Source organism: Corylus avellana, chromosome ca11, assembly GCF_901000735.1.
Source record: "Corylus avellana chromosome ca11, CavTom2PMs-1.0".
Lineage (NCBI taxonomy): Eukaryota > Viridiplantae > Streptophyta > Magnoliopsida > Fagales > Betulaceae > Corylus > Corylus avellana.
The window spans coordinates 5,379,082-5,406,693 of record NC_081551.1 but is presented as its reverse complement, the minus strand read 5'-3'; the positions used below and the strand labels follow the sequence as shown (position 1 = coordinate 5,406,693).

At 35.2% G+C, this 27,612-nt stretch overlaps 3 protein-coding genes across 3 annotated transcripts in view; all 3 read right to left on the bottom strand.

Annotated features, from left to right (window-relative positions):
* LOC132166378 (4-alpha-glucanotransferase, chloroplastic/amyloplastic) overlaps window positions 1–5,891 on the bottom strand; it is a gene marked incomplete at its 3' end in the record, with an annotated part of 9,309 nt that extends 3,418 nt beyond the window's left edge. Inside the window, 8 exon segments of the mRNA XM_059577180.1 lie at window positions 896–972; window positions 1,067–1,225; window positions 1,336–1,472; window positions 2,984–3,062; window positions 4,275–4,335; window positions 4,428–4,516; window positions 5,271–5,333; window positions 5,500–5,891. Coding sequence (XP_059433163.1) covers window positions 896–972; window positions 1,067–1,225; window positions 1,336–1,472; window positions 2,984–3,062; window positions 4,275–4,335; window positions 4,428–4,516; window positions 5,271–5,333; window positions 5,500–5,862 — 1,028 coding nt within the window.
* A 2,206-nt stretch (window positions 5,892–8,097) lies between these two features.
* LOC132166032 (stress enhanced protein 2, chloroplastic) lies at window positions 8,098–10,905 on the bottom strand. The gene is made up of 2 exons (XM_059576773.1): window positions 10,417–10,905; window positions 8,098–8,501 (listed from the first exon to the last, which is right to left on the bottom strand). Exons 1-2 carry the CDS (start codon window positions 10,747–10,749, stop codon window positions 8,232–8,234), a joined length of 603 nt encoding a protein of 200 aa, XP_059432756.1. The 5' UTR covers window positions 10,750–10,905; the 3' UTR covers window positions 8,098–8,231.
* Window positions 10,906–26,065: 15,160 nt separating this feature from the next.
* On the bottom strand, window positions 26,066–26,925 carry LOC132164937 (protein MIZU-KUSSEI 1). The gene has a single exon (XM_059575458.1). The coding sequence runs from the start codon at window positions 26,923–26,925 to the stop codon at window positions 26,191–26,193; it is 735 nt and encodes a 244-aa protein (XP_059431441.1). The 3' UTR covers window positions 26,066–26,190.
* Between the last annotated feature and the right edge of the window lie 687 nt (window positions 26,926–27,612).

Genomic DNA, 27,612 nt, shown 5'->3' with positions numbered 1-27,612 from the left:
GACTGTTCTGAAAAATGGAACTCATCATTGTTATGAGCAGAACAATTGTCGCATTTGGCGGTCAATGCATACAATTTGGCATTATTTGCTTTCATCGTCTCAATATTTTCTTCCATCTTCTTCATCCAGCCTTCACACATAGTTACCAAGTTATCAAGCTGCTGCTCAAGCCGGTCCAAGCTTGGATTTGGCATTGAGCAAGATCGCGACTCTGATACCAAATGTTATGTGAATACGTAACGGGGATAGATTTTAGGTTCTGAGGGAACCTAGACCTTAGATTCAAAGGAAACCTAGACCTTTTAGATTTTGAGGAAACTTAAAAAACCCTTTTCAAACTCAAGGTTTGGGATTAATTTTCTGATCCCTTCATTAATGAGCTTGATGTCTTTATATAGACAATTACAATGCATAATAAAATAAAAGACTAATTAAAATAAACTACGGATAATATTTATCCCTAATATTTAAATTATACTAACTACTCTAATGATAATACTTATCTATAATATTTAAATGCAAATCTCTAATCTAATGTTATCTATAAAGATAACATATTATCCTAAGGTATTTTAATCATAAAATACCTCTATTATTAAACTCCTAACAATATCAATGACAAAGTCCTTGTAAAACTACTCCCCACACACACACACTAAAAAAAAAATCCAAGGGAAAGAAAGTAAAGCTAAAAGTGTATGCAAAAAGCAAATATATAAAGAAACCATAAGTGCAGAAGGTTGAGATATTGCCATAAATTAGGAACTTTATTCCTCTGGCAAAATAAATCGCTGGCCTTCAATCTATGTAGAAAAATATCTTCAAAAAATAAAGTACAAGCATGTATATTTACATAAATAATTGTTTGCATGGCAGTGTCTAGTGTAGTACAAACCTGCCCCACAGCTGACCAGTTTCACTGAAGGCATCAGGGGGAACACCACTAACTAGAAGAGGAAAACCATTCCTGTTCTGCCAGACAAATAAATACTTAGTATCTAGCACCAGAGTACGATGCTTTGGAAGCATATTAACAATTCCCATGATTCACCAAGGAACTACTCACCAGCAAAAAATGTTTCTTATTTGCCCAAACATCTGCACTGTGGTAACCTACATAAATGGGCATGTCGCCTATTATGCTGATTCCCTTCATCTGTGCATACTTGTGAACTTTCTGCCATTGCCTTTGGAATAAGAACTGTTGGGCAATGAATTCATCTATCTGGACAAGTAAAAGCATGATTATGTAATCTGTGGGTTCTTAGCATCAAGGAAGATGCTGTGAGAAACTATAAGCCCATAATATAATCAAAAACTTCATCTAGATCTTACAAAATCCTCTTTGCTTTGGTAAATGTTTTCCAACTCTGCAAGATGGCGATTCTTTAGAGCTACAGGCCATTCATACCAACTGAAAGTATTTAAACTGTCTTCAATGGCAGCAAAATAAGCTGCATCTTCAAGCCAGCCTACCAAAATGGGAAAAATTAGAAATAAAAAAGAGAGGAATCCAGTGACCAGGGTCCACAAAGTACAGAACAGAAGAGAGTCTAATTCAACTGGATACTATAATCTATCTACAAAGGGGAATGCAATTGGTACTTTCACTGAAAGAAATCCAAGTACATGAGTCAACAAATGATAAAATCTTCCAAACACTAAGCAGCAAGCAAAATAATTACAGGAAAACTACTGGTCCATTATCTGTTAATTTTTTGATGGGTAACCATGATCCATCTTTTATTAACTACAGTTACTAACATCATGAAGCAAATGCAACAGAATTAAAAAGAACCAGGTATGTCATGTAACAAGTAAGAAAGTTACCCTTTAAGATGATTCTAGATAGGCACTTCTTGGAATGAATTCTGCGTTGCCAACCTCAATAGAAATAAGGCTTCACTAGATGTAAATTTAATCCAAGTACAGCAGGTTTGCTTGTTTATAGTGCATTGAAGAAAAGAGGACACGATCTTCTAGTACATGGTACTTTTTAACAAGGACAGTTAGAGAGGTATATTCAACAAGTATTAGGATATTATCTTTTTTGGAGCACACAATGCTTTCATCTGTCTGCTAAATTAATCAAATAAAAAAGGCCAGTGGCTACTTAGCACTTCTATGTTGCATGATGGATAAATATATATCCATGCATGACATGAAAGAGGCACGTATTTGTAGACTGCCATTCATGTTCAACTTTGAAGGCAACAAGCATTTTCACAACCCGAACAATTTAAACAGGTAACTAAAGCCAGCCATTTACAGAAACAAAATTAATCTGGCTTCAAACCTTAAGAAGCCATTGAACCAGCTACTAACACAGCATATAATCAACGAGATTATCAAAATTTATGCAAAGACAAAATAAATTGTCTTGGCATTATAGCACCATTGTCTACAATTGTAGTAATTATACTTTTCTATACAGTGCCCTAATCTGTTCTGCGAACATAACATTAATGTCATTAAAACTAAAATCCCATTTGATGTGAAACTCTACCTGAATGAGACCAATTACATTATGGTAAGAAAATTTCCACCTGTAATTTAGTTACTCGCCTGAACCTAAATTTTAGAATATTTACAAATGGTTTATTGATTTTAATACAAGGAAATTGAGAAGAAGTCATCGCATGAGATCTAGAAATTGCATGTAAAATACACAACCTAACATAAAAATAACCCTCCCCAAACACACCCGCCCAAAAAAAAGGGGCTATTTTAGTTGGCCTTGCCAGACATTTGAACCTTTCATAGATTACAATGCTAGTCCTGGTTTATAGTTAAGTTGAACTCAAACTATTAATTCTAAAGATGAGATAACATGTGATAAGAAAATCAGTTTGCTGCCTGAATCTTTGTATTCATAAGACCCAGAATCACAGATATCAATATAAGATGCAGATGGGCTTAAACATACTAGAGAACCACGTGCATGATATGATTAACAAAAATAAAAAGAGCAAGGCAATCTCACTGGATATATCAGGGTCTCTACGGAAGGCCTCAAGTTCTCCTTTAAGTTCTCCTTCACTCAAAATGAGCCTCTCTGCAGCCTAAGAAAAGACAAAATTAAGAAGCATTTTGGTGTAAAAATAAAAGGAGAATACTATGGAAACAAAGAGTTATGCAGCATTCAAAGTATTTTAAGAGGCAAATTTACAAACAAACATTCATGGAACCAGTGATTTTTATCTTTCCTTTCTGTTTCTTGTGTTACCTTTTTTAAGTTAACACACAGGTACACATAAAGAGAGGACCCAAGGATGCAGACATTTATTTTTTTCTTTGCAACCATTAGTGAAAAAAAAAAAAATTCCACTAAAGGCTAGACAACATGGACACTTCTAGGTACAAATCCTAGTAGAACTGCTAGGAAGACTCAAGGTTAACCACCCTCTCTCTTGTACTTAATTTTCAATTTTATGTTTAATTAGCCTATAACTGGCGCTATGCGCGGACTTTTTCATAATAATTTAATTTCAAAATAAAATTTCGAAATATTCTCACCAATGATGTCACATTCCAAAAAATTAATCTGCATGTTGAATTACTTTTTAAATGTCTAAGGCCCCCACCAAATAGAAGCAATCAAATCTTTTCAATTTCAAGTTATTCAACCATATTTGTTATTGGAATGTCAGAATATTTAATAACATAACATTCTTTTGTCCTTGTATAATATTCAAAATATAGAGAGAAACATTTTCATTATCAAACGTCATGAGATTGAACAAAATATAACCCCTTGATTGGCTGCCAAGACGTGTCATGACGCGTTAGCTTCATGAAAATCAAATTTTCTCTCTTGAATATTCTCAGCAAAAGAAGGTTGTTTAAGGTTAGATCCTTCTATTGTTCTTGGTTTGTAGTGAAGGTTGTCGCTTCCCTTGAAAGAGTATTTGGTGAACTAAGGCCCTCTTTTGGGGCAGCCTTTTTCGCTTGGTCAGCAGCTCTAGGCAAGATCCTTACCATGGATAACTTCAGCAAGTGGCACAAATGCTGCATGTGTAAGAGGAATGGAGAATCCGTGGACCATCTTCTTCTTCATGGTAAGATCATTACCATGGATAACTTCAGCAAGTGACACCTCACCATAGGACAGCTCATAGGAGACACCTCATATGGACATCTCACCATAGGACAACTCATAGGGACGACTTGTCCCTTTCTTTCTAACAAGGTTTAAGCCACTAACTTAAAATGATTTTTAACCTACATGCCAAAATAAAAGAAAATTAGCACCGATGTTGCTTTAGGTAGTGTACCTTAGCTATCAAAGGATCTTTCAGGTCAGCAACAGTTGAGAAGTTCACACGGTCGGTATCACTGCATGAACAACGAAAGATTAATAAAATAGACACATAGATGAAGAACTATAGCTTAATATCATCATCCACTCATAAATTAAAAGTCCTCACACTGGTTTTGGTAGCTCCTCCTTCATCAACAGACCATCCTTAACAAGTTCTTCGAGAGATATCAAGAGAGTATTACCACAATTTGCATCCTAAAAGTAATCATGTCAAGGACAATTGCCAAAATTACATGACACAATCGAAACACCAGAGGAACTATGAGCTAAGTGGTGTAGGTATGCTAATGTGCATAAACTGGGATTGAAATAAGATCGATAGCGCAATTGTTATGATAATAGTATGAATGTACTCATGTCATATACAGGATCTAAAACCAACCACTGAGCGGAATACAAGAAGGAAATCTAAAAAGCCACAATAAACTCAACTAGTAGATCATAATTTTCCATTTATCAATTTTTTCTAAATTATCAATATAATACAAGCTCATTCCATTGCTTATTGATTCATCTGAAAAATCAAAACACGGCATCCTGAAGTTTGGCCACTATGAAAATAGTGTTTCCGAGTTTCAGAAACAAAAATTAACAAGTAACAACCACAATACGAAGGCACATAGAGTGGACAAATGGTAAGACAGTTTTGGAAAATTTTAGAAGCTGATAAGGCTGGCATATCGCAACACATAATAACAATAAATATCTGATAATATGTGTGAAGCCATTCCTAAGTATGCTATAATAACTATAAGGGATGACTTCCAAGAAGCTTTTCTTTCAAATGCACATTTCTTTTTCTTTGATGTATTTACAATGTACATTTCATTCATCCATTGCACGATGCATTCAATTTTCTCAACACCCCCTCCCCACACATCAAAAGAAAACAAAAACAGTAGGAAAGGAAAACGCGGAAGAGATGAAATGTTGAAATAATCAGTGTCACCTGGCCTGAGTAGGGCGACCCCTCTTCGTTCGCCTTCCTTCCCGGAGGAACAAGAGGAAGAACCTGCACACATGAAAAATACATCCAACAAAAATCAATTTTCGCACACAAATGACTAGATGAATAAATTCGGATAGCAAGCTGGATGCAAAATTTTTTGCTTTCATCCTTTCCACTCAAATTCAATCATGCACCATTTGACGCACAAACAAAGCGTTAAGAAACGGACCTGCCAGGCGGAGCAGCCAGCGTCATGGAGCCAGTCGACGAACCGGAACGCCTCGTCTCCGAGATCGCCGATCCCGTGAGGTCCTCTCAACGACGTCGGATGGAACAGCACGCCTGCTCTTCTCCGATCCCCGGCATCCGGCTTTGGGAACCAATCCCCGTAATCGAGCGGTAAATCTTCGCCCACGGCGACGACAGCACCGTTCTGGACAGAACAAACGAATGAGGGCGTGCTTGCTTTTGTTCTGAAGCACGCCGATGAGAGGAAAGTTGTTTCCCTGGGAATTGGAGAGAGCGAAGAGTAGCCGTAGAGCTTGGGATAGGAAGGCGAGGGCAAGAGCGAGAGATATCTAGCCATAGCCATGGATCATGAATGTGAGAGAGTGAGATAGAGTTGAGTGACAGTGTGGAGGGAAAGTTGAGCCGAGTGGAAGTAATGAGATGTGCTGACGTTCACCATAGTATTCAACGTGGCAGGAATCGAGTGGTCATATCTTCTCTAGGTCAAATTTTAGATCATGATCGATTGAAAATTGTTTTCCAAAATCTGTCGGTTATTGTTGAACGGTGGCGGCATGGGGGCACTGTACCATCACTAGCATATCCTGTGAGAGCATTTATACTGAAGAGCAAACGTTACTTTTATCTAAAATAGCTTTTTACATGTTTAAAAAATTTCCTATATTGGATTATCAAAAAAAAAATGTAAAATAGATATTTGATTAGAAGAGCTAAAAAAAAAAACCTAAATGTAGCAATATTTTTCAAGTGAGCTATTTTATTTTTCATTGTTTCGCTCACCTGTTTTCTCTTTTTCTCAAATCTTTTTTTACTTTTTCTCTGCATGTTCTCTTTTTCCTAAAAATTTTTCCATCTTTCCTCTCACATATTTTCTTTTTCCCAAAATTTTTCTTACATTTAATAATATTTTAATAGAATAAACAGAAATATAGCTAATCAGATGTAAAGACATTTAAAAATAACTTAACTAAACAAAATAAAAGTAAATTTTAAAAAGTCATTTTACATAAAATTATGGTTTCAAGGTTGAAAATGCTCACAAGATCCAATAACGTGGCATGTCACATGAAGCTCATTTTAATTCTTCTTTTCTGCATCTTCACGAGGAGAGTTGCTAGTATTACGCTATACGCAAGGATTTAACAAAATTTAGGGAAATGCATGATTTCGTCCTATACCAAGGCTTTATTTGTTTTAACGTAAAATAATTTTAGTTGAAAATATTTTTCTAAAGAATAATTTCTTAGAAAACATTTTTTCAATGTTTAGTGTATACGAAAAATCATATATATAGATATATATTAAATTTTTCGTGTCTAAGTGGTGTCTCGATTGAATCCCACCTGAGACTTGGCAGTGTCTCGATCGGGTCTCGGCGGAGTCTTGACTGGGTCTCGATAGTGTCCTGGTCAGATCTCAAGGATATAAATGTTATTTTATCACTCTTAACGTTTAAAATATGATGGGAGTGGGTCAATTGAATTAAATTTAAATTGTTTGAGATTAAATTGAAAGATTTTGAAACTTTGATAATTCAATTATCTAAAGTGAAATTTTTTCTTAATTTTAAGTTTTATATGAGAAAGAGATAATGAAATTAAATTTAGGCCGTTGGAAAAATTACGATACAAGTTTTTTTGTCTTAACACTTGAGCCATATCCATATGTTAGGCGGTTTTTATTTTTTATTTTTTTATGATTTGAAAAAATAATCTGATGTGACATAAAAGTAAAAAATTATTTTATGTTTTAACATATTATTTTTAAAAAAATCAAGTGAGAGAAATAAAGACTAATTTTTTTATTTTTTTTAAATAATATTAACATACAACCATGAGATCACTTAGCATTTCTCATTAGAGACATAAGTAAGTTTGTTTAGTAAAACTTTTTGAAGCGTGTTTTTTATTTTTTAGTTAAAAGAAGTATTTTGAAGCGACATAAATGTAAAAGTAATTTGAAGTGATCTGTTAGTAGTTTGTACTTGAAATTGTTTGTTAATTTCTTCTTTTTTTTTTTCAACAAGCCAAGAACTTTCCAAAAAAATGTTGCCAACAACCTTATAAGTTCTTTTAGACATACGGTCATATGTTTCAGGGAGGGCACCTGGGCATGGATCCTCGGGCATGTCCATATATAGAGAGACTTATGTTTTTTTTTTGGGGCTCTCTTTTTTTTCTTTTTTCTTTTTTTTTCAATTTTTGGTAATTAGTTTACGGTTAAAATAACGATAAAGTTTACATGGAAATTCAGACAACTAACAGAACCGAATAGCTATTAATTCAGACAAATTCATTAATCTTGAGCAAATACACGTAATGATTGATTATAGTTAATTTCACAAGCCCAAATAACTGGACAGAAGCCATTAATTAACAAATATTGCACCCTTAGTTTTTCCTACTCACATTAATTCATGTCCTTTCAAACATAAGGTAACTTTTAAAATTACAATTGAATTAAAAATAATTATTATTCAGTTATGATCTTTTAGTGATTTATAAAACCAAGTCACATTAATTTGAAAGAACATAAAGAGAATTATCTCTCTAGCTAGCATTATTCACATGCCACCTAATAGTATAACATCTATATATTATATGCAAGCTCTAGGTATAATTACAATATAGTCCAATTTATAATGCGATTTCTGGGATATCTTTAGGTGTTAGAAGAAACTTCAAAATGGCAATCTGGGTGATGAATCATGTCTCAAATCTCATCAGACCAATCATCGGGATCACCTTCATAGAATAAGCCATCGACGACCTGATCGATTAGGGAATCGATAAAAGTGTTACAGCCGATGCTGAAGATCCGACCCACTTTACTTCGGGCGCTAGAGAACCATGCAAAGACGGCAGCGCAAGCAACGGCCCCCAAACCCACCCCACCCGCTTTAGCAATGCCTTGAACATCCATCTTTCTGAATAACGAGTTTCCAGTCACCAACTCCGTTGTCACCGTTGCTGCAAATATAATCTGCAAAAAGAAAACATTAATTAATTAACGACCATGCATGCATGTTTCTAAATATAGCAGAAATGTTGCACATGTTTATAGTCTTTGCAATTTCTTTTTTACCTACTTCTTTTTCTCATCATATTTTCTATTTTTTTTTCTTAAAACGAGAGAAAAATGATTTTAAAAAAATACATAAGCTAAAGTTCTTACCTAAGAGTATTTTTAGGTGATGAGAAGACAAGTTAATATTGCCTTTTTTTTACAGAATAGCTACATACTAGCTAAAATGAATAGCAATTTGGTATAGCACGCCAGAATAATAAATATTCACTTCAAATTTTTACTTTTTTTTTTTTTTTATTATTGTTTAATATTTTTTTCCTTTGATGAAGTGTTAGCAAAAATATAATAAAAACAATTAGAAATAATATCTAATGACAAGTAAAGAATAGATTAAAGCACCTTTTAGCTATTTTAGCTTTTACCACTAGAGTTTTGCATCATATTAGCTAAATAGGAACAATATACTTAAACCTTTTACAAAGGCAGGAACTAAGAATCACTCCCTCATTAAAACTAAAAAGAGTTGTAACGACTCTAAAAAAGCTATAGTCACAATTATACTATCACTTTGAAAAAGATTAATCAAATTACAAAATCAACAATAAAGCCCAATCTCATTTAACACAAGTTTAGTTCAATCATAAAGCTTAACCCATTTGGGGAGCTGTTCTAAAATATTTAATCCAATACTAATTTTAAATGCCTGTGTACATCATTGCTCGTTCTAAAATATTTCAACTACAGGACTCTTTGATCTATTTGAATAATTATAAAAGTCACTCACATATACTTCTAAAAATGAAATAATTTTTAAAATCATAATTTAATTGATATTTAATAATAATTAATCATAAATCTAATGATAACTTTTTAAGTGTCACTTCATATTTTTAGAGGAACATCTTTAGTGACAAAAGATCTATTTGGAGGGCCATGCTAGTGTCCTGTCTTCTCGGATATTTTAACGTCCAATTTGACTTTGTGGACTCCTAATCATGGCCGTTAAGCGCTAGATGGGAGGTCATTTTCTTGGCGCCTGCGGTCAAAGATTGGGTGCTATACAGACGACAAACTCTCAATTATAAATAAAAAATAAAAAATAAAAATAAAAAACTCTTTTTTAATTAAATAATTAAAATTTTATCGTAATACCATTTATCACATCAACTAACTTATCATCAATCCTTTCAATATTGAGAATATATTTTTTTAGGAAATTATTAAAGACCCAAACAAATCAATCTAAAAAATATTTTTAATATGATGTGTGAATAACAAAGAGAAAAAAGAATTCTATTTTTTTAATTTAAAACCTCTTCCTACGCTAGTTTAAAAGTTTTTCTATGTCTATTTCTTTGACTCTCTACCACTGCTTTATTTTTTTAATTTTAAAAATAATAGATACAAATATGATAAAAATTTAGTGTATACGTAGTATGTTTAGTATGTTTAGGGTGTATTTGAAATTGCGTTTGAGAGATTTAAAAGTGTTTTTAACACTTACATATGCGTTTGGTAAAAAAATAGAAAACGCTTTTAATAGTTAAAAAGCTTAAAAATGATCAAAAAGCATTTTTGTCGAAAACTTAAAAATAAGACTTTTGCCTAAAAGTTCTTTTTACTTAAAAACTCGATTTTTCAAACGCAATTCCAAACCGGCTCTTAGAAATTCATATATACAAATTTAAGATCTAGCGTTTAATTTATAAATAATTATTAAAATTTGAAAGAAAAAAAAAAAAAAAAAAAAAAAATCTACTCTATAAAAGCGCTTTACTGGGATTCAATTGACCATGCAACGGTCAACGAATCCAACGATGCCCATGATCCATCATAACTTATCCTTATGAAGGAACGTACGGAAACTCACCATGGCAAGGCGACCGGAGATGATCTCGAAGTCATGGCTCTTCCTCGAGCTCTCTATATACTCCGAAAGAGTCGCAAAGAACGGCGACACGTCACCACCTCCATCTCCACCGTCCCTTCTCGTCCTAATCACCCCGACTCGATCCGAGCCGTACGATCTCAGATTACACAGCCGAGGCTGCAACACGATCTTCGCTCCATCCGATTCGGCCGGCTTGGCTTTCGGAACCGGAACCTGAACCTGAACCGGAATCGGAACCGCCGGTTCTCCCCTCGTGAGAGCGGGTTTCTGCGACCTAAGCTCGCAGTGTATTGCACGCGCCGACGAGGCCATGGAGAGAATCCGAGACTGCACGGAGTGAGAAATGGGGGTCTGATTCCGAGAATCTCGGGGTTTTTGAGGATTACTTTCGGATCCTTCGTGGAGGTTTATGAATCCACGTCTCTTACTCGTTTATGAGGCGGTGGTGGTGATGTCGGTGTGGGTCCCAGAGTTACGTGGTAACGTGGCGGCTGCTTTGGTCCTTAACGTTCTTTTCTTGGCTTTGGAGTAATGTGGTGAGGAGGGATATGTTTACCGACCTGTCGCTTTAGTAGGAAAAGTGATTTGATTTGAGTTTTATGCGTATTGCGGACGTGTCGAGCGCAGACGCACGCGCATGTACTACTTTAACCGGCACAAATATACATTATTTTACGTCGGCTAAAAAAAAAAAAAAAGACAGATTTTTTTCAAATCAAGAATTTCTTTTCATTTAATTTATAAAATTGACATGTATTATTTAAATATGAATAATATATATTTTTTAATAAAAGTAAAAGAATTAAAAAAATGTCATTAGTTTGAATCGTTTTTTCTTTTTTATATGGACATGTCAACAAAAAAAAAAAAAGTTCAAAAAATTTTATTAGAAAACATATATTTCTCGTATGTTATTTAAAAAATATATATATAATTCTCACATGTTAAAAGCATATGATAATTTTATAAATAGAATTAAACAAATTTTCATCCGCTCAATTTGAACAATATTAAGTTTTATTTAAGATATAGATTGGTAGCGGATAACATTGTGAATAAGAGTTAAAAGGCCCAAAACTTCAGATTCCAAGGCTGTTGTCTTCTTTTGATTGATTTTCATGATGTTAAGGAGAAAAAGGGTCATAAAAAGAAAAACAAAAACAAAAACAAAAACAAAAAAGGAAGAAGCCAAACGAAAAAGTAAGGGAAAAAAAAAGGTTGACAGTGAAAATTTTGTTTGATGATAAAATTACTATTTTAGCCTTCCTCCTTTTTCTGTGAATCTGTGATCTTAGAAAATCTATAGGCATTACTGTCTTTAACCCTTCAGAGCGGTAAAGAGTGAAGGGATCGTTTAGGTTTGCAATTTTTTTTTTTTCTATTCTACTAAACTGAATTTAAAATTTTTGAATATCGAAAAGAAAAAAGAGTGTGAGATTGGGTTGTTTGAAAAATACCAGTACTGTAATCTTTTTTGGGGAATAAGTGTTTAAATGGTTTTAGTGAAAATGTTTTGTGGGGAAAAGTGAAAAAATATATTTTATATGAAAAAATGTAAAAAATTTGTTTTGTAATGATTTTTTTTATTTAAATAATAATAATAAAAATGATTGATGTGGTATAAAAAGTAGAGATGTTGTGATTAATTTTGAGATAAAAAGTTTTTTTTTTGGGGGATTGAGGGAGGCCCTGGAAGAGTACCGCAAACACGACCATGGCTTACTGGTGCGTTTGGTAAACCATTTCATTTCAAAACTATTCATCTCACTTTTTTCATTTTTTTTTTTAATATTTTTTTATTTTTTACATCACATCAATCATTTTTTATTACTATTCAAATAAAAAATAACTACAAAACAAAAAATTTTATTTTTTTATACTAAACATTCTTACTTTTTTATTTTTTTTCAAAAAAATATTCTTACTTTTTCACTTAACAAAAAAAAAACCCTTACCAAACAGACCCTTATTTTTCTTATATATTATTAATTGCACAAAGAGTAAATAAATAAAAAAAATAATAATAATAACCTGTACGATTCTCGGAGCTTCTCTGCATTATAGAGGGGATGGAAAGACACAAAAACCCTCCAAAAAGGTAACATGTTCGGCCTTCTCAAATTTCCATTTAGTTCTTACAAAAAAAAAAAAAAATTCCATTTAGTTGTCATGTTCTCCAAGGTTAATAATAATAATAATAAATAAAAAAAAACTAAAAACCAAAAATTAAAAATTAAAAGGAAAAGAAAAGAAATGATGGTCGTTTCAATAGCTTAAACGTGTTTTTGAATGCTTGAAAAAAGATGATAAGCCATGGGAGATGGAAATTGTCGAGGCATTATCAAAAAATAAATAAATAAATAAAAACTCATATTTAGTGACGTGTGAACAGTATCATATTTTTGAAAACATTACAAAAAAGTGACATTTTCTAAGTAAAACGACACCTCTCTAACAGGTGTCGTTTTAACAGTGAACGATGCCCCCATACGGACGACGTCATTTCAACAGTGCCACATCATCAAACATTGACGACGTGGCACTATTGACACGGCGCCAACTTAAAGTTAGCGGCACGTCACTCTGTGCGTGCCATGCGCCAAGTGGCCCACGACATGTGGACAGTGCCACATGTCACCCCTGGGGTTGCACAGGGGGTACGTGCACGAGACATGCACCCCTGCAACCCCCCTTCCTCCCTCTCTTCTTCCTCTTGAACAACTCTCCCTCCAATCACTCTCTATGCCGCCAATCTCTCTCTCTTCGCCACTCTCAACTGTCATCACTCTCTCTCTCTCTGGCCAGCAACTCCTCTCTTCGGCAAACAGGTGCATATATATATATATATACTTATTTATTTATAGAAAAAATATAAAAAAGTCCCCCAAAAGTATTAGCCGTTTTCGATTTAGCCCCCTGATGTTCTAAAAGTCATAAAGTAGCCCCCAAAACTACCAAACTTTTGCATTTTGGCCACTCCGTTAGTCAAAACCGTTAGTCTGGACGGAAAACACGAAACGACGCTGTTTTATTAGGGTTAAGTTATGAAAATGCCCTTGTGTGAATTTTTTTTTTTTTTTTTTTTTTTTTTTAAAGCAAGAAGCAAAACGGCGCCGTCTTACTTCTTGTTTTTTTTTTTTTTTAAAAAAAAAGAGATAATGAGATAATAATAGATAACAGGAGAAGAAGGAGGTGATGATAATGAGAAATGCTAAAGATCCAAAGCTTTCTTCTCCCTTTCTTCTTCATCGTCGGAAATCATCACTGGGTTAAAATCATCGCCGGAAACCTTTTTTCTACCTTGTCCACTCTGATTAAAATCATCGCTCATCATCCCTTTATTCTTCATCGCTGTAAACTCCTTAGCTACCGCTGGTGACCCAGGCGGGTTTGGCCAGACCCAGCCGTCGGTCACCAGCTGCCCCGCCTGGGTCAGTGACCCACGGCTGTGTCTGGCCAAACCCGCCTGGGTCACTGCCGTTTGCTCCTATATAAAATCTGTTAAGGGGTCATTGTCTTCCACAAAAAAAAAAAGTAAAATTTTCTCAAACGGTTTTGCTCTGTATTTCCTCTGCTCTCTCTGTTTTCCGTCGAAATTCTTTGCTCATGGCACCCCTAACGACCCTGTTGATTCAATCTAGCGTCCCGGGAGGGGAGATATTGGAATATAAGTTGATGGGTTGTTTTGGTTTGGCTTTTTGTAATGGTCGAACATATAGTTGATTCCTGCCTTCATGGCCTTTTGCTTAAATTTTGAAATACCCATTGAACTACAAGTATCATTTTTGTCTGATAAAATTGGTCAAATACCAAGATTTTCTCATTCAATGATTAGTACATGCGGTTCTAAATGACCGATATAATTTCATCAGAAACCCAAAAATGAAGAGAGAAACCCAGAAGGTGAAACCGTGAAAAGAAGAGAGAGACTTGCTTTGATTTCTTTTCTCATAAGCAAAAACACAAGCTTGCAGGTGGAAACCCATAAATGGAGAGCAAATCAAAAGATGAAAGTGGAGAGAGACTCGTTTGATTTCTTTCTTCCGCATTGATTTTTCTGCAAGCAATTAATAAATATCATGTTTGTCATTTTGTCGGAGGTTCTCCTCTCCGGCAATCCCAATTCAAGCTCAATGAGCTCATAGCAAAACGACGACGTTTAACTTCTTGTTTTTTTTAAAAAAAAAAATCATACAAGGGCATTATAGTAACTTACCCGTAACCAAACGACGTCGTTTTGTAGTTTTCATCCAAACTGAGGGTTTTGACTAACGGAGTGACCAAAATGCAAAAGTTTGATAGTTTGGAGGGCTACTTTATGACTTTTGGAACATCATGAAGCTAAATCGAAAATAGCTAATAGTTTGGGGGGCTTTTTTATATTTTTCTCTTTTTTTATATATGCAGCCATATTTATTTATTTATTTTTTTTTTTTAATTATTATTAGATTTTAGAGTTCGTGAATATGCAATGCTAGCTATACATATAGTCCTTGTATTTATTTCCAGCCAATTTTATTTTGTTAAGGCCAAGTGAAGGTTAAATACGATGTGATTATAACATTTTTGAAATGTTTTTGTTTTTAGGGTATTCATTTGATTTTAAAGTAGCAATTGATATATTTGAAGTTGCACACAATTGATATACGTTGTGATAATAGATATATTTGAAGGTGTAATGTACTTGATACTGGACCTATGATTAGATGTAATTAATTATCAGGTGATGCAACTCCAGAATTTGGGTAAAACACCAAAAACAAATTTCAAAAATAAATATGTGGAGGAAAAAAAATTTTCAAAATTACCCAATTTAGCTACTTTTTTTACTGTTCACACATTGGGGTGACATGTGAATAGTAAAAAGGGCACAAAATGGTTTTCTAGTCTCTGCACGTTTTGCCATTTTGAGAAGGTCACTAAAGCTACGTCATTAACCAATTAATGACGTTTTGTGGCCAAAAAACGTTACTATTTGGCAGTCATTAAACTCTTAAATTTTTTTGAAGGAAAATCATTCTTATCTCATTAATAGAGGAATCAAGAGCATTAAAACTCTTACAATCACAGAATATAACGTTCTGAAAGATCCTAGCCGAAGCTAAAAGATCAAAGTCGTAACTAAAATATTACACATCAAAGACGCCAAACATCCGCTGACCTATAACTAATATTCAGTTAGAATTACAGATCTGCGCTAGGCAGACACAAACTAATGCATAGGTAGCTCTTATTCCTCGACCCTGGATCAAAAGGACCCCATGCCGACACATATCCTCCTGAACCCGAAAGCCAGGATATCGTTCACATCCACAACCCTAAGGGTCTGGACCAAAATAACAAGCGAGTAGATCAAGAGAGAGGACATGGCCTTATTACAAGCAGCAAGAAAAACAAGAAAATACAGGGAAAATCAAAGCAATACAACTAAAAATTTAAAAATAGGAGCACACTAGGCGGATGACAGCAGCCGGAAGAAAACCCGATCGCGTGCTTGCTGGAAACCGATGCGTAGATGGCGTTGGAAGCACATCGCGATGGGGACGCGTGAAAAGACCCAGCAAAAGACAGTAAACGGTAAAGCTGGCGCGGAGAAGATCGGCGGCGCATTCAAAGAATTGGGGGGAAGTTTGAGTGAATCCCCCATGAGCGGCACCCACAAAGTGTGCCCAAACAAACACCTAGCAAGAAAAAATAAACAAGCAAACAAAGAACAACAAGAGGGAAAAGAAAGCGAAATCCAAAAACAAACACAAAAAAGAAAAGAAACACAGATTGGGGAAGAGAGGGAGGGAAGGAAAATGGGGAAGGGATGGGGGAATAGATCAAGGAAAGAGAGGGGGAAAGAGAGGAGGGCCCCTCCCCCTCAGCTGTGCGGCACTTAACTCTTAAATTTTTGTAATGAGGCTATGGACGAGAAATACTCAAGAGAGAGGAGCGAGAGGGAGAGAGAGAGACCGTAGAGGAGTTTGTGGGACCTTTTTTTTTTTTTTGACTTAAGGAGTGGAGAAATGGCTAGAAGCCCATAATAGCACTAGTAGCAGATTTCCTTTGACTTTTCCTAAGTTTAAGGTATAAAACTACTTTTTACCTCCCTATGAAAATATATTTCACAATATATTCATTTACATTTTCCTATGCCATTAAAATATTATTTCTTTACAAAATACAAGTTCCCTACCTACCCTCGCATTTTTCACAAAATCCCAACACAATCCCCAATTATAGAAAAAAAGATGAAAGAGGGGAGAGGAAAAAGAAATGTTTATATTAAAATAATGTATAGGGAACCACTTTTGGTTCCCTACACATTGGGAAACACTATTGTAACACTTGAGGGATGGTTAAATGTAGGGAATCTGATATGAGTATGTTTTTGAAATTTTCCCCAAACATAGGAAATTGTCACATGCATGAAGTTGGTGGAGCTGAGTTGGCAGGCTGAGTAGGTAGGTGTTGGTGATGCATGAAGATAATCCCACGTGCTGATTAGTTAATTCAGTTAGGTGGTTAGCATGAAGTTGTAATTCAGTTCGGTGGTTAGCTTACAAGAGCACTATAAATAGTTCTCTCTTCAATTGTAAAGGTAGCTTGGTTGTTTGTAGTTCTTAATGAACATGGAGATTGGCACTCTCGAATGTGCTTAGGAGGTTGTAACCCTCGAAGTTACTGATTGCTCAATAAAAGTTCTCTTCTTCTTCTCAATTTCCATTCTTTTCTCTTTCATCTTTTATTCTTTTCTTGCTTACTCTCCATTACAGTATTGAATCCATATCAGCACTGTAACAAGTGGTATCAAAGCCCTTGATCCATTTGAGATATTCTGATTTTTTTCTTTGGTTTGTATGAAAACAAGGTCAGCAATGGCAAAAGAAACAGTACAGTGGGAACAAGGCCGGCAGTTAAAAGTAGGGCTGGGTATCGGTCGGTTAGGACCGGTTAATGAGCTTATCGGTCGGTTAACCAATATGCTATTGGTTAACCAAATCCTAACCGATTACCGACCGATAAGAAGTATTAACCGAAAATTATCGGTCATATCGGTAATCGGTTAACTGGTCGGTTAATCGGTCGGTTAAATCGGTTTGGACTTTTGTAGGCTTTTTATTGGGCTTTTACTGATTGCCAATTGGGCCAAAAATTAATTGTTTTAGAGGTCCAAATACGTTTTGTTGAACTAAAGCCTAAAATAGCTTATTAAAAATTAGTTATTTTAGAGTATATTTTTTGCTAAAATACCTTATTGAAGCTTTTTTTTTTTTTTTTTTTTTAATTTTTTTATTGATCCACTACAATAACAAATATAAAATTCTAAAAAATTAAAAATTAAAATAGCTTATCGGTCATATCGGTTTTTCGATAAAAAAATTTTAACCGACCGATAAGCTTATCGGTATAAAATTTTTAACCAATTACTGATCGATAACTATCGGTTACGATTAATATCAGTTCGGTTAAAGTCGGTAATCGGTAATCTGCCCACCCCTAGTTAAAAGCAGTCCAAACTGAGTGTGTGGTGTTGCAGTCAGCCATGAAGAGTCTTTAGGATTCTAATATTGAAATTAAATCAACTATAAATCAGTTGATTTTGGACTCTGCCGAAAATAAGGCAGCAATGAAGGCCATGATGGGAATGATGACCAAGCAAAAACATCCTATGCAGCAGAGTGTGGACGAAGTTGAGCAAGTTCAGGGTCATGTTGCTGCAAGCCAGTGGGAAAGACAGTTTGCAGAGGAGTCAACAACCAATGATGGGATTTTTACAAAGGCTTTTAGGCCGGAGTTTCCTACTTTTAATGGTGAGGATCTAGATTCTTGGTGTTATAGGGCAAAGCAATTCTTTGATTTCTATCATGTTCAAGAAGGGCAGAAATTGAGAATTACTTCATTCCATATAAAAGGTAAAGCTTTATCTTGGTTTCAAGCTTTGCGTAATACTCATAATCTGTCTAGTTGGAATGATTTTTTGGTGGCTATTCAAGTTAGATTCGGTAAGGGTGCATATGGGAGACCCTATCTAAACTTAAACAAGTTGGTTCTTTAGATGAATATAAAACCCAGTTTGAAGTGTTAGCTAATAGAGTCTTATTGTTGATTGATTCTCATAAATTGAGCATGTTTTTAGGGGGGTTTGAGGGATGACATTAGACTTCCTGTGAGGATGTTTAATCCTAGGACCTTGAATGATGCTTATGCTTTAGCAAAACCTCGAGAGGAGTGTATGGTAACTAACAGTAGGTCAAGGAAATATTTTTGGAAGAATCAAGGAGGGAGGGAATGATGGCAATACTGGTTTTTCTAAAGGGAGTAATTTGTATGGAAATAGAATCCAGTTTCCAATTCTCCTAGACAGATTCATGGGGGTGTTGGAGGAATTAATCAGGCTAGAGGAATTGTTAATGATGTTCCTAAAGCACTAGTTCCAGTACAGAAAATATCTCCAGTTCAGATGGATGATAGGATAAAAAAGGGTTTACGTTACTCTTGTGATGCCAAATGGAGGAGAGGGCATATGTGTGCTGTACCTAAGTTGTTTATGATTGAAGAGGTTATAGAACAGAAAGTAGTTGCTGGGGATGATGTGGGTGATAAAGAGGAGGAGGATCCAGGACAATTTTTTTAGATGAAGAGCCAGAAATTTCTTTGAATGCCATTACAGGTACTCCTAATCTGAAAACTATGAGGGTTATTGGAGTTTTAAAAAATCAGCAAGTAGTCATTCTTATAGATTCTGGTAGTACTCATAATTTTGTTGATGCTCAACTAGCTAATATGTTGGGCATTGTAAGTGCTAGTGATGATTCTATTAAGGTGAGAATTGCAAATGGTCAGGTGATTAGCAGCCCAGGAAGGAGTCCGAACCTTAAACTTATGGTGCAAGGGAATTTTTTTCAAATGAACTTGTACATTTTGCCTTTAGCTGGTTGTGACATTGTGTTGGTGATACAATGGTTAAGGTTGTTAGGTCCCATCTTGTGGGATTTTGATCAGTTAGTCATGGAGTTTCAATTTGGTAATAAGAAGTATGTGTTACATGGGCTGCAGCAGGGTCCTCAATTGAGTTTGGAGGATGGGAAGTCATTGCAAGGGCTTCAGAAGGGAAGCAAAGGTGTCATGTTACAGCTTATTAATAATGCAGTGCAGACAGAATAAGAAGATCATGAAGGGAGGAAGGTTGAAGTGGAAAAAAAAGGACTGTTTGATGATATACTTGAGCAATTTGAAGATGTATTCCAAGAACCTACTGGTTTACCTCCCAGCAGGGCTCATGATCATGCCATTCCTTTACTGCAAGGAGTTCAGCCAGTGTCAGTAAGACCCTACAAGTATCCTTTTTATCAAAAAGAAGAGATCGAGAAGATAGTCAGGCAGTTGCTGAAATCTAGAGTTATCAGAAGCAGCACCAGTCCCTTTTCATCTCCAGTGTTGCTTGTTAGGAAGGCTGATGGAACTTGGAGAATGTGTATGGATTATAGATCCCTCAACAAAGTGACAGTTAAGGATGGGTTTCCTACTCCTGTGGTAGATGAACTCTTAGATGAACTTTGGGGGTCTTCAAAATTTTTTAAGCTAGACTTGATATCTGGTTATCACCAGATTAGGGTAGTGGAAGAAGATATACCTAAAACAGCTTTTAGAACACATGAAGGGCATTATGAGTTCTTGGTTATGCCTTTTGGTTTAACAAATGCTCCTTCAACTTTCCAGAGTTTGATGAACCATCTGTTCAAACCTCATTTAAGGAAATTTATTTTGGTGTTCTTTGATGATATTTTGGTGTTCAGTAAAGATGTGGAGACACATAGAATTCATCAGCAACAAACCTTGGATATTCTGAGGTAGAATAAGTTGTTTGCTAAGAGATCTAAATGCAGATTTGGGTGTGATGAGGTGGATTATTTGTGGTACATTGTTTCTCAACAGGGTGTTAAAGCTGATCCAGGTAAGATTCAGGCCATGGTGGATTGGCCCTTTCCAACTAACATCAAGGCCTTGAGGGGTTTTCTGGGGTTGACTGGATATTACAGAAAATTCCTTAAAGGGTATGGTTCAATTGCTGCCCCATTGACATCTACGTTGAAAAATAATGCATTTTCTTGGGATGAAGCTGCAAAGGGTGCTTTTCTGGATCTCAAGACTACTGTGACTCATTCTCCTGTTTTAGCATTGCCAAACTTTGCTTAATCTTTTGTCATTGAATGTGATGCAAGTGGGGTAGGAATAGGTGCAGTTTTGATGCAAAGCGGTAAGCCTATTGCTTATTTGAGTAAAGCTTTGAAGGGAAGGGCTCTTCTCATGTCCACTTATGAAAAGGAATTATTGGCTTTGGTAACTGCTATTCAAAAGTGGAGACCCTATTTGTTGGGGCAGAGTTTTGTTGTTAAAACTGACCAACAAAGCTTGAAGTTTTTGTTGGAGCAAAAGGTTGGTACTCCCTTCCAACAAAAATGGATTTCCAAGCTGTTAGGGTATGATTTCACAGTGGAATTTAAGAAAGGGGTGGAAAATAAGGTGGCAGATGCCTTGTCTAGGATGGATGGTTGGGCAGAAGAGATCTCACTTGCTCTTTTGTCAATCCCTACCTCGGATTGGGTGGATAGGTTGAAAATGCATTATAAGGAGGATCTACTTATGCAGGGATTGATTACTAAGTGGTTAACTAATCAGTTGAATACCACTAAGTATTTTTACAGGGGGTTTGTTGTTTTACAAAAACAGATTGTGCTTAGGTAATGATCAAACCATTAAGGCTCAAGTTCTATCCTTTGTTCATGGTGATCCCATTGCAGGCCATTCTGGTTATGAGAAAACAATGCAGAGGGCTAAAAGAGATTTTTTTTGGAAGGGCATGAAGAAGGATCTTAAGCAGTTTATTAAGGATTGTGAAGTTTGTCAGAAAATGAAATATGAGAACACTTCTCCTACTGGGTTGCTGCAACCACTTCCCATTCCACTTCAGATTTGATCTGATATCACCATGGATTTTGTAGAAGGATTGCCTCTTTCCAATGGACATTCCATGGTTTTGGTAATAGTGGATCGGTTGTTCAAGTATGCTCATCCATATACTGCTTCAAAGATTGCTCAACTCTTTGTAAGTAATATAATCAGACTTCATGGTATGCCTACATCTATTGTCTCTGATCGTGATCCTACCTTCACCAGTGCATTTTGGAAGGAATTGTTTAGAATGCAGGGACTACACTCAAGATGAGTACCAACTATCATCCACAAACTGATGGACAAACCGAGATAGTAAACAAAAGCTTGGAGAACTATTTAAGGTGTTTTGCTCATGATAGGCCACAGCAGTGGTTATCTTGGCTACCTTGGGCAGAGTACTGGTATAACACCAGTTGGCAAGAGTCCATCAAGATGACACCTTTTCAAGTAGTCTATGGCAGGCTCCCTCCTAGGTTGTTAACCTACGTGCCAGGCACAACTCAGGTGGCAGCTGTAGATGAGGTTATGAAGTCTAGAGAGGAAATTCTAGGGCTTCTACAGCATAACCTTCAGCATGCTCAGCAAAAAATGAAGAGGTATGCTGACTTGAGAAGGTCAGAGAGGACTTTAGAAGTTGGTCAGCAAGTGTATCTTAGATTGCAGCATTACAGACAAGGTTCTCTGGTTACTTGGAGGGCCTTGAAATTATCTCCTAGGTTTTATAGTCCCTTTACAGTGATTAGAAAGGTGGGAGAGGTAGCTTATGAATTAAATTTACCTCAGAATGCTCGGATTCACCCTGTGTTTCATGTGTCCCAGCTCAAGCCTAAGGTAGGTAGCAGCAATATTGTAGTCCCTACTCTACCCCCAGTAAATGCTGATGGTATCATTCAGCTTAAACAAGTGGAGGTGCTAGCTCGCAGGTCTAGACCTCAAGATAATAGAGCAATCACTGAAGTTATGGTTAGATGGGCAGGTCAATCTCAGGAGGATGCAACTTGGGAAGAGTTCTATGCTTTGAAAGGGCCTATCCACACCTTGTGGGCAAGGTGTTCTGAAACGGGGGAGTATTGTCACATACATGAAGTTGGTGGAGCTGAGTTGGCAGGTGTTGGTGATGCATGAAGATAATCTCACATGCTGATTAGTTAATTCAGTTAGGTGGTTAGCATGAAGTTGTAATTCAGTTAGGTGGTTAGTTTACAAGAGCACTATAAATAGTTCTGTCTTCAATTGTAAAGGTAGCTTGGTTGTTTGTAGTTCTTAATGAACATGGAGATTAGCACTCTCGAATGTGCTTAGGAGGTTGTAACCCTCGAAGTTACTAATTGCTCAGTAAAAGTTCTCTTCTTCTTCTCAATTTCCATTCTTTTCTCCTCCATCTTTTCTTCTTTTCTTGCTTACTCTCCATTACAGTATTGAATCCATATCAGTACTGTAACAGAAAGAGAATGGCATATAGGGCATATGTTGTTAGTGCTCTAAGAACATTCACAATGGAGGAGCTAAATGGTATTTTTATCTAAAATAGCTAATCATATTTGTAAAAAAAAAAAAAAAAAAAAAAAAAAGAGATATTTGATTGGATTAGCCAAAAACAAATGCTGCATGTAGGAACACTTTTCAAGTGAGCAATTTTATTTTTTATTGTTTCTCTCACATGTTTTCTCTTTTTCCCAAAATTTTTCCCACTTTTCAAGGGATCATTAAGAAAATATTCTTCCACAATTTTAACAAAAAGATATTTCATAAATATGATTGACATTACTATGAGAATATGGTTTTCATACTTACCGTTGGTATTAGAGATATACTCTCAACAACACAACTCATGGATAAGAAGACAATGCAAAACTCAAAGACTCAAGATATATCTCATCATCATATTACAAGTTCAAATACAAGATAACATCCTAGATAATGTAAAAGAAGACAATTTAAAACTCAAAGACTCAAGATATATCTCATCACCATAGGACAAGTTCAAATACAAGATAACATCCTAGATAGTGTAAATTGTTATTTTGTAGAATTCAATTGTGTATCTTGAAGAGTTTAACTCTTATCACAATTGTATTTAGTTACTTATATAAATATAGACACCTATACCATGTTTGAGGTAAGGTGACAAACACAGATATAAAGACTTTACATGGTATCAGAGCTTTTCACTTTCCTTTCCTTTCCGCAATTTTTTTCCTGATGGCTTCTTCAACCCAACAACTTGTTACCTTCTCCCACTTTAATCCTATCAAATTAGACCATGATAACTATAGGTATTGGCTAACGCAACTTGTTCCGCACCTCAAAGGTAGAAATGTATTCGAATATGTTGATGGCACCATCTGTGCTCCACCAAAAACATTATCCTCGACCAAAGATGGTATTGAAACTATCTCTTCGAACCGGCATATCTCAAAACCAGCTGATTCTTGCAGACCTTATTTCACTCGCAATCGAAGGCTCACACTCAACAAAACTTTACAGTTGGCAAATACGACATTTGAAAAATATAACCGTTGAAAAATATAATTATTATAAAATACAACCGTTTCAAAAATATTATAGTTACAAAAATGATTATTTGAAAAATAATAATCGTTGAAAAATTATTGTGCTAAACGAATTAACATTGAAAAAAATAAAGAGTGAAATACGAATTTTAGAAAATAAATAAGGAAAGAATCAATAAACAGTAAAAAACATACTATTTAAATGATATACATAAAAATATAGCTAATCGGATGTAGGAGGCGTTCAAAAATTCATTACTTAAACTAGATAAAGTGACTTTTAAGGAGTCATTTTGCATAAAAATTTGGCTACTTCATTGTTAATGTTCTAACACACTAGAAGAATCTGGGCAAACAAAATAAGGAAATAGTAGGTGGGCTTTTGTTGACTAGGCAAATAGAGAAGGGAGAAAAAGAGATATGCTATAGTGCAATAAAAAGACAATTTTTGCCCATAAAAATCTTAAGTGGCAAGAGGCTAGGAGCCCATCAGTGGGTGGGGTCATAGTAACTACGGGTGAGGCCTATGGCCTCTTGTCACCTAAGACTTTGATAGGCAAAAAATGATCTTTTTATTACACTATAGCATTTCTCAAAAAAAAAAAAAAAAAATGATAAAGGCACAACTTTGGCCTAACTTTTCCCTTATGTAGTCTTTTTTAAAAAATAAAATAAAAATAATAATAAAATAAAAAATTATTAAGCAATAACATCCTATGTGGTCCTTTTTTTATTTGGTATTTAAAAAAAAAAATCTTCATAATAATGACCATTTAAAAAAAAAATGATAATTTTTATGAAAAAATACCATTTTTTAAAAAATATCAAAAAAAAAAAGAAAAAAAAAAAGGACCACATTTGATGATATTGCTTATAATTTTATAAAAAATTTATTTTGTTTTTAAAAAAATAAAAAATGAGAAAAAAGTTTGGCTAAAGTTGTGCCTTTCTAAAACAAAATTGGATGTGGCTCCGATTCAAATGAAGAACGTATGTGGCGGTGTGATTCAAGCCACAAAAATATTCTATGATTATAAAAAATAAATAAATAAATAAAATGTTAGGGATTCTCGCAATCCTAAGTAGATATTATTTTTTAAAAATCAAATAATTTTTACTTCTTGTACTTTTATTTTTCACATTGACTGAAAAGGGGCAAGAGTCATTATTTACATGTCAATAAATTGCTTCTTTTTTTTTTCTTTTTTTTTCCCCTTTTTTTTTAGTGTTTCCGGCCCACCTTAAAAACCTTGTGATCATCCCATAGGTTTTTTTAAGATAAAATAAAATACAAATCAACAACAAACGTTATCTTTTCCACTATCAAGTGAAACATCTAGGAAAATATATAGGCAGATCTTTTCCGTTTTCGAGTCACATAAAAGAGAGTAATTTTATAAATATCTTCTTTAAGTCCTCTCAAGTGTAAACTTACAGATACACAAATAATGGATGCCACAAAAAGGGGGGGGAGGGGGCCATTTGGATCAAGATGCCCAGCAATAATTGGAAAATTGTCCACCAAATTTTTTGTTAATCTGGACCATCTAATTTCATCAAACCGTCTAAAATTCGCCACATGTCACACTCAATATAAAATAATAAAATAATATTTAATTTTAAAAAAATAAATGTAAAATAAAATAATTGTGACACGCTTGCCTACCAACGCTCAATTTTTATATTCTCGTACTCTTAAATAAGCAATTCAAAACCACCCCCTAGGGCCAGTTGGGGGTGGCCCATGGCCGAAGCCACTCCCTATAGGGTGACCAACCACCCCATATTTTTTAATTATTTATTATTATTTTTTAAAAATTAAATAATATTTTATTATTTTATATTAAGTGGGACACATGACAAATGTTAGGCGGTTTGATGAAATTATACGGTCCAAATTGACAAAAAAAAAAAATCTGTTGGAAAACTCTCAAGAAATCAAAAACAAAAACAAATAAGAGACAGTAACGCAGAGATCAAAGAGCAATTCAGCTACCAACACATTTGAACATTATTAATTTATTAAAGAGTAATACTCAATGTTAACAAGCTTCTGGAGATTTTCACTTGTTCTTAATTTCAAGAGTACTAAGACCTACAATATTAGAACTATTATTTTCCATCAAGAAACTATATTCATGATTCGAATAAATAATCAGGTCAGCTTCCCGGTGCCCTAATTCACATGTATAACGATCAGATTGGCATCCACAATACAAGACTCGGCCAAGTAAATCATATACCTGCTCAAATTACTAAAAATCCGAAGAAATAATTGTTGTGAATTGAATTTTCATCAAATCCTTACGAAGAAAATACTGAGCTCAGGCCCAGTGTTCCCTTCCGGGCTCAACATGTACAGTGTCTCGGAGTCTCTCGAGCCGACGACCCGTTCGAAATGGGCCCGTATGTAGGCTAACTCACCGTCCGGCCCATCAACCCCAGAGCTCCCTGGGAGAACGCCGGCACCCATTGAAACCGGCCTGAGGAGTTCCATCACATTCAAATCCTCATCTGTAGCCTCCCTCTTCAACCCATACCCGGTCTTTTTCCCATTGCAATACATCGTCCACAAAACCTCCTCCAACAACCTCGTCTTGTCCTTTTCCGGTCTCTTCTCGCACTCAAGAGCGATTCTGACCATCCCGGAGCTCATCTCCTTCTGCAGCACATTCGTCTGCATGGCAAGCTCGACCACCAACGTGGGCAGACACCTCGGGTTTTCTTGCATGGACAGGCTTACGCGTCCTTTCCGGTAACCGAACATGGTGACGGTGACCCGGGTGCCGGAAGTGCTGCGATGGCCGTCCGGTATGCCGAGCGGGAGGTGCCCCGTCTTGCATACTGGCGTTATGATGGGGAACGATCGGAATACGTTGCGAAATAGTCTCAGTACTTTGGTTCTGTGTTTCTTCTTTTGGGATGGTTGGACAAGCGATACCGGCAGCCGGCCGGGCGTTGGCGGCGGCGAAGGCCTTGCTGGGGATTTACCTGGGGACTCTGTAACGGTCTTCTGCTGTGGCTCACCCATTAATGGACGTTGATGAACTAGGAATATTGGGAGAGTGCCATTACGCAGAGAGAGAGAGAGAAAGAGAAGATTTAGTTATGTTCGGTACAGATTTGTGGTGTGGGATGGGTTTTCGGATCCTTAAATTGTGGTCAATGATGCCCATTTCATTGCCTTCTAAGTAGCTGTTCATCATGGGGATATATGTTATGGTTATTTATTTTCCATTTGAGAGGTAGAACATTTATCTCGGTTTTTTGTTTTTAATTATTTTGGGTAAAATCCGTATACCCTTCAAACTACTACTCAATTGATAATGTTTTTCATAAATTACAAAAAACATTATTAATGTCCCCTTAAGGCTAGCAAAAACATAAAAATGCACCTATATATTTCTCAATAAGACAAAAATGCCCTTATAAATTCGAAAAATAATAATAATAGAAATTAAATGAAAATTTTAATTTTTTTTTTTTTTATAACGAAAATTTTAATTTTTTTTTAAACGGAAATTTTTATTTAAAAAAAAAACGATGTTTTTTTTATTCTGTTTTAGAAAACGAAAATTTTATTTTTTTTTAAAACAGAAGTCTTTATCTAAAAAAGTTATAAAATAAAAATAAAATAAAAATGAAAATTTTCAATTTTTTTTTTTTAAAAAAAAAAACGAAATTTTTTAATTTTTTTCTTATAAAAAGGATTTTTTTT

Bases quoted from the DNA above. Each gene is read 5' to 3' on its own strand.
- LOC132166032 (XM_059576773.1), bottom strand. From the start codon at position 10,749: ATGGCCTCGTCGGCGCGTGCAATACACTGCGAGCTTAGGTCGCAGAAA. The intron at 8,502-10,416 runs GTGAGTTTCCGT...TTCTTTTTGCAG, and splicing joins TCTCCGGTCGCCTTGCCATG to ATTATATTTGCAGCAACGGT.
- LOC132164937 (XM_059575458.1), bottom strand. From the start codon at position 26,925: ATGGGTGAGCCACAGCAGAAGACCGTTACAGAGTCCCCAGGTAAATCC.